The sequence below is a fragment of the Oryzias melastigma genome, linkage group LG24 (genome assembly GCF_002922805.2).
Source record: "Oryzias melastigma strain HK-1 linkage group LG24, ASM292280v2, whole genome shotgun sequence".
Classification (NCBI taxonomy): domain Eukaryota; kingdom Metazoa; phylum Chordata; class Actinopteri; order Beloniformes; family Adrianichthyidae; genus Oryzias; species Oryzias melastigma.
The window spans coordinates 19201665-19206587 of NC_050535.1; the positions used below are offsets into that span (position 1 = coordinate 19201665).

At 43.0% G+C, this 4923-nt stretch overlaps 2 protein-coding genes across 2 annotated transcripts in view; both read left to right on the forward strand.

The window, feature by feature from the left end:
• Positions 1 to 110: 110 nt before the first annotated feature.
• Positions 111 to 4145, forward strand: xrcc3 (X-ray repair complementing defective repair in Chinese hamster cells 3). Its single transcript, XM_024290436.2, has 7 exons — positions 111 to 383; positions 1403 to 1540; positions 1617 to 1829; positions 1913 to 2067; positions 2139 to 2351; positions 3551 to 3585; positions 3671 to 4145. Exons 1-7 carry the CDS (start codon positions 248 to 250, stop codon positions 3888 to 3890), a joined length of 1110 nt encoding a protein of 369 aa, XP_024146204.1. The 5' UTR covers positions 111 to 247; the 3' UTR covers positions 3891 to 4145.
• A 150-nt stretch (positions 4146 to 4295) lies between these two features.
• serpina10a (serpin peptidase inhibitor, clade A (alpha-1 antiproteinase, antitrypsin), member 10a) overlaps positions 4296 to 4923 on the forward strand; it is a 6562-nt gene continuing 5934 nt past the window's right edge. The window contains exon 1 of the mRNA XM_024290435.2: positions 4296 to 4451. The gene's annotated coding sequence lies outside the window, so the exon portion shown is untranslated. The remainder of the gene's footprint in view (positions 4452 to 4923) is intronic.

Below are 4923 nucleotides of genomic sequence, written 5' to 3' on the forward strand. Positions count from 1 at the left end.
CGCACAAATGTGACGTCAGCAAGTCGCACAGCTCGCGAGGGGGAGGCGTGACCAAAGACCATGGAGGAAATCTGTTAGAACCGAGGGTAGTTCCTATCTTAAGCAATAGTTCTGGTTCTGGGGATTTTCATTCATCTCTGCAGTGTCAGTCAGAGGCAAATACATTTTGTGGAATGTTTTAAAGATTTTTGGAAGCCCCGCCAACCCCCCCATAACACACAAATGATCCAACCCGCCGCGGCTCTGGATGACGTCACTGGTTTGGGCGGGAGGTTTTCCCTGCAGTAAACATAAACGCTGTAACGGGACTGAACGGGACGCGCGTGTGATGGTGTGGGATCAGCTGCCGCTTCCCTCGAGGATCCGCTCTGCACTCCAGAGAAGTACGAGTATCTTCCACTGACTATCTTCATACATCATATATGCAGTGGCGGACTAAGCAGTTTAGGGGTCATGGGCAAACACTATGGGGGGCCCTCTCTGTGGTCAAATTTATAATTTCTTCTTAGAAATCATTACCCAGGGCAAAACGTTTGTAACATGTAGTTTCTTTAAGTTGTCAGGTTTTACTAAAGAGGGAGTTTAACTCTTAAAATAAAAATGTTTTGTTCCTCCTTTTGCCATAAAAGTCTTATTTTGTCGTTATCTTTTTTATTTTATTATGAGTTTTCTGCTCTTTTTACCATTTGATTTTTCTTCCTGCACTTCTGGAAGGGTAGCAAGAATTTTATTTTTCCTTTTTTCCCACCTTATTTATTACTGTTTTTTTCTTTTCAAACTCTTGGAAGAATCTCTGCTAGCTAACTTACTGTTGGCGGAATATTCCACACTTTCATATGAGTGATTTTATGCCATCTTTGTGATTTTTGCTCTTTTATTATGACACAGTCATTAAATGATAGTCTTGAAATTTAGTTTTGAAATACTTTGCTCATATTTTGCTTTATTTTCTTGAAAAAAAGTGTACTGCTATAGCACGATCACCATCTAGTGGCCAAACTATATATGTATATATATATATATATATATATATGCTGTATATATACGGAGGTTTAAAAGAATAAATTGTAAATTATAGTTTGGGTGTGTGAAAAGCTGAACTCCTCCAACTTGGAATTAATTTAAATTTGGAAAGGTGCATCTGTTTGCATTTTGGGCCCAGATGCTGTAGATGCCTGAAATAAAAAAAAATCCTTTATTGAAATACCACGTCTTCAGTCTTGGAGAACATGCATAAAGAATTCTGCAAAATAAGTCACACAAAGTCAGAATACATAATCACTGATGTCATGACATCAGCAGAAATGCAAGTCTCATTGCAAAGCTACATGAGGAGGTTGATGATGCGTTCAACAGACTTAAGAGGCTCAGTATCATTTGTCCCATGTGTTTCCTTCTGCAGCTCATCTGAAGTCCGTCCGTGAGGTTCTGTCCTTGCCTGCTGTGGATGTGCAAAGACTCACTGGGCTGGCCCAGCCTGAGGTGCATCAGCTGCTGACAGTGGCCGCTGCCGTCTGCAGAAGACACGCCCCTCTCACAGGTGAGGCAGTGACGTCTTGGAGGACGTTGTAGTTCTGCAACCCTTCAGAACCGGTGTTTCCTCTGTCTCTGCTCAGTACTGCAGCTGCAGCGCGGCGAGTGTCGGAGGTGTGAATCCGGACTCAGACTAAGCGTAAGTTGTCCCGTTCTTGATGGCCTGTTAAGAGGGGGTCTGCCTGTTGGGGGCATCACTGAGCTGTCAGGACCCAGTGGAGCTGGGAAGACCCAGCTGGCCCTGCAGATCTCCCTGTCTGTGCAGTACCCTGTTGAGCATGGAGGCCTAGGAGCCGGTGAGTAAATAGGATTTCTTTCTGGGAAGTCAGTGAACACATCGTTTTCTCAGACAACTCAGTGAATGCAGCATGTCTTGCAGGAGCACTCTACATTTGCACTGAGGACTCCTTCCCCATCCGGCGGCTGCAGCAGATGATCTCGGAGCAGGCCATCCTCCGTTCTGAGGTGCCTCCCTCTGTGATCAGCGGCCTGCACTTCAGTGACCACGTTTACATCGAGCATGCTGCCGATCTGGTAAATTTGAACTCTGCTTAGCTCAGCTTCTGGTGTCACGGCTGTAGGCTGAAGACTCTGTCTGCCTGCAGGACTCCCTGCAGGTGTGCCTGTCCCGTCGCGCCCCTGTCCTGCTGGCTGCAGGTCTTGTCCGGCTCATTGTGGTGGACTCGGTGGCAGCTTTGTTCAGGAGTGAGTTTCAGACAGAAGACTGGCTGGAGAGGAACAAACAGCTGCTCACCTTCTCCACCATGCTGCACCAGCTGAGTCAGGAATTCACCACTCCTGTCCTCTGCATCAATCAGGTAAGGGGACTGAAGGAAACATTCTGTCAGAAACATGTCGGCTGTTAGTCACATTTAGTCACAAACTCTGGATGAAGATGCTCACATTTAAAAACCATTTTTCTCATTTTGTGACTGAAAGACATGAAATCAGCAAGAATCACATGGAGCCGTTGGTTCTTCATCTGGGTTCTGGTTGACATGGTTTTCATGGAAACTGTATTACTGCAATTAAAAGCTAAACATCAGATCTGCTTAGATCAGAATTGGTGTTTTAACATTACTGCTTCACTTCAGAGCATCAGAAGTTTCTTATTGTTTTTCTACAAACTAATAAAGTTCTGCATGTTTCTCTTCTCTTTCCAAGAAGAGTTTTCATCGTTAATATCCAACTGAATGATGAAAAAGGGCTGTAGATGCCAAATTAGCCAAAAAGGCTAGCTCATTGCTTAAGTATTAGCTAAACTCCAAAATAGCCTAAAATTGCTCAGTAAACTAAATTAGTCAAAAGCGTTAGCATGTTGCTAAGATAGAAGCTTAACTCTAAATTTGCTATAAAAACCTTTGTAGATGACAAATTAACCAAAATGTTAGCATGTTGCTAAAATCTAAGCTAAACCCCAAATTAGCATTAAAAACCTCAGTAGATGCCAGACAGGCCAAAAAGGTTAGCTAGTTGCTTAAATACTGGCTACTTTCCAAAATAGCCTAAAATTCCTCAGTAAAGTAAATTAGTCAAGTATGTTACCATGTTACTAAATAAAAGCTAAGCCCTAAATTAGCCTAAAAAATCTCAGTAGATAACAAATTAGCCAAAAATGTTGGCATCTTACTAAAATAATAGGTATATTCCAACTTTATTTGAAAATTACTATTAAAGATGAAAACATAGCCCATGAAAACATTTAAAGGCTTGTTGCTAATCTACTTAAAATTTTGAAATTTTAAGACTTTCTCAATTATTATTACTCTGGTGCATATTTTGCTCTGTATTTCAAAAACTATAAAGTATATTAGTACCAAAAATACAAGCAATAATGTCCTGAGCGAGCTGAAAGTTTTGATACAAAAATAGCTGAGATCACTAAAAGTGTGATTGAGTTTTTACGTGCAACAAATCATTATAGTGTGAATGCTTACTAAGCATTCAACAGTTGGCTTCCTCCTTTCTCCGCTGTAAGATTCAGACTTTCTACTGATGTCTGTTGCTGGTGTTGCAGGTCATGGATGTTTTGAAGGATGATGACAGTCTGGGGTAAGGATCTTTCCATCTTCTCAGAAATTCTTCTCAATCCAGCATTGAGGTTCAATCCCAGCCGTTGTGCGTCCTTCTGCCTCAGACCGCTGTCCTCCTCCGTCACTCCTGCTCTCGGCCTGGCCTGGGCCAATCAGGTCATGATGCGGTTGATGATGCTGCGACATCAGACGACAGTTTCCCGTGGCGACCAGAGCAGCACCCTCCGCCGGCTGGAGGTGGTGTTTGCTCCGCACCTGGCCCGCAGCAAACGAGATGTGGGTGTTTGGAGGGAGGGGGTCCGTGGAGTCCCAGTTCTGGAGTAACTTGAGACTTGGACATGTCTGTTAGACTGCTGAGTGCACAGGGCTGTCGGCACTTCCTCAAGGACTTCTGCAAAAATGACTCTTACTGCTGCTCACTTCATTCAGTGCACTTGTGCTACAATTGTACCACTTTACTGCACTACTGTGGAAGTTAATATCAGGTCAACAGTGCAATTCAATTCCGCTTTTAGTAGGATTACATTTATGTACAACAGTTTTACTAAATAAAATCATCATTACTGACCTGCAAAAGTATACTGGATTCTGTTTTGAGTACTAGTCACATCCTCAAGCTTTTAAATTAAGCTCATCATTAGATTTCAATGAAAATAAAAAATGTCTGCTCATATTCAACAGCTTCTGGATTTGAGTTTCTGTTAAATAATTTCAGAAATGCCGTCACACAGTCAGTAACAACAAACTCGTTCTTCGCAAGGCTTTTATTTTGAAAGGGCGGACTAGGGTGGTCCTGTTGCTTCCGGGAGATTAACGGACATGCGCAGTGCGTGCAGCGGCCAGCATCACGGCGGAGCAGCGTTTCTTCTGCAGCATTCATCAGCGGTGAGTTTGTTTTCTTAAACCAGAGCTATTGTGGTCTTAAAGTGGAGTCAGTTGGGTTGTAAACTAAAACAGATGACGTCATGGTGCGCACTAGGCGCGGCTCCGCTGACCGGATGTTTACCAGCCGTGGAGTCGGATTTTATGATGGCGGTCAGGAGCAGGTACTTGATGCGTTTAAGCTTCATATTTATGATGATGACGCTCCAGAAGTGGTTCCATTATTTCTTTGGTTCTAGTTGATCCGGATTCATTGGGTCGGTTCGGTTGTAGGGGATGGAGGTGAATGGGGCGTGGCTTCCCTCACATCTGGGGTGTTTTAGGTGGTGCTGGGGTCAGCTGTCTCGGTGCAGATGATCTAATCTAAATAACAGCCTTTTGGAGTGAATTCTCCATTTAGGAAATAAAGAAAACACAAAAACAAACAAAATTGTTGCTAATATATTCTGGTCCCATTAAAAAAAAAAAAAAACAT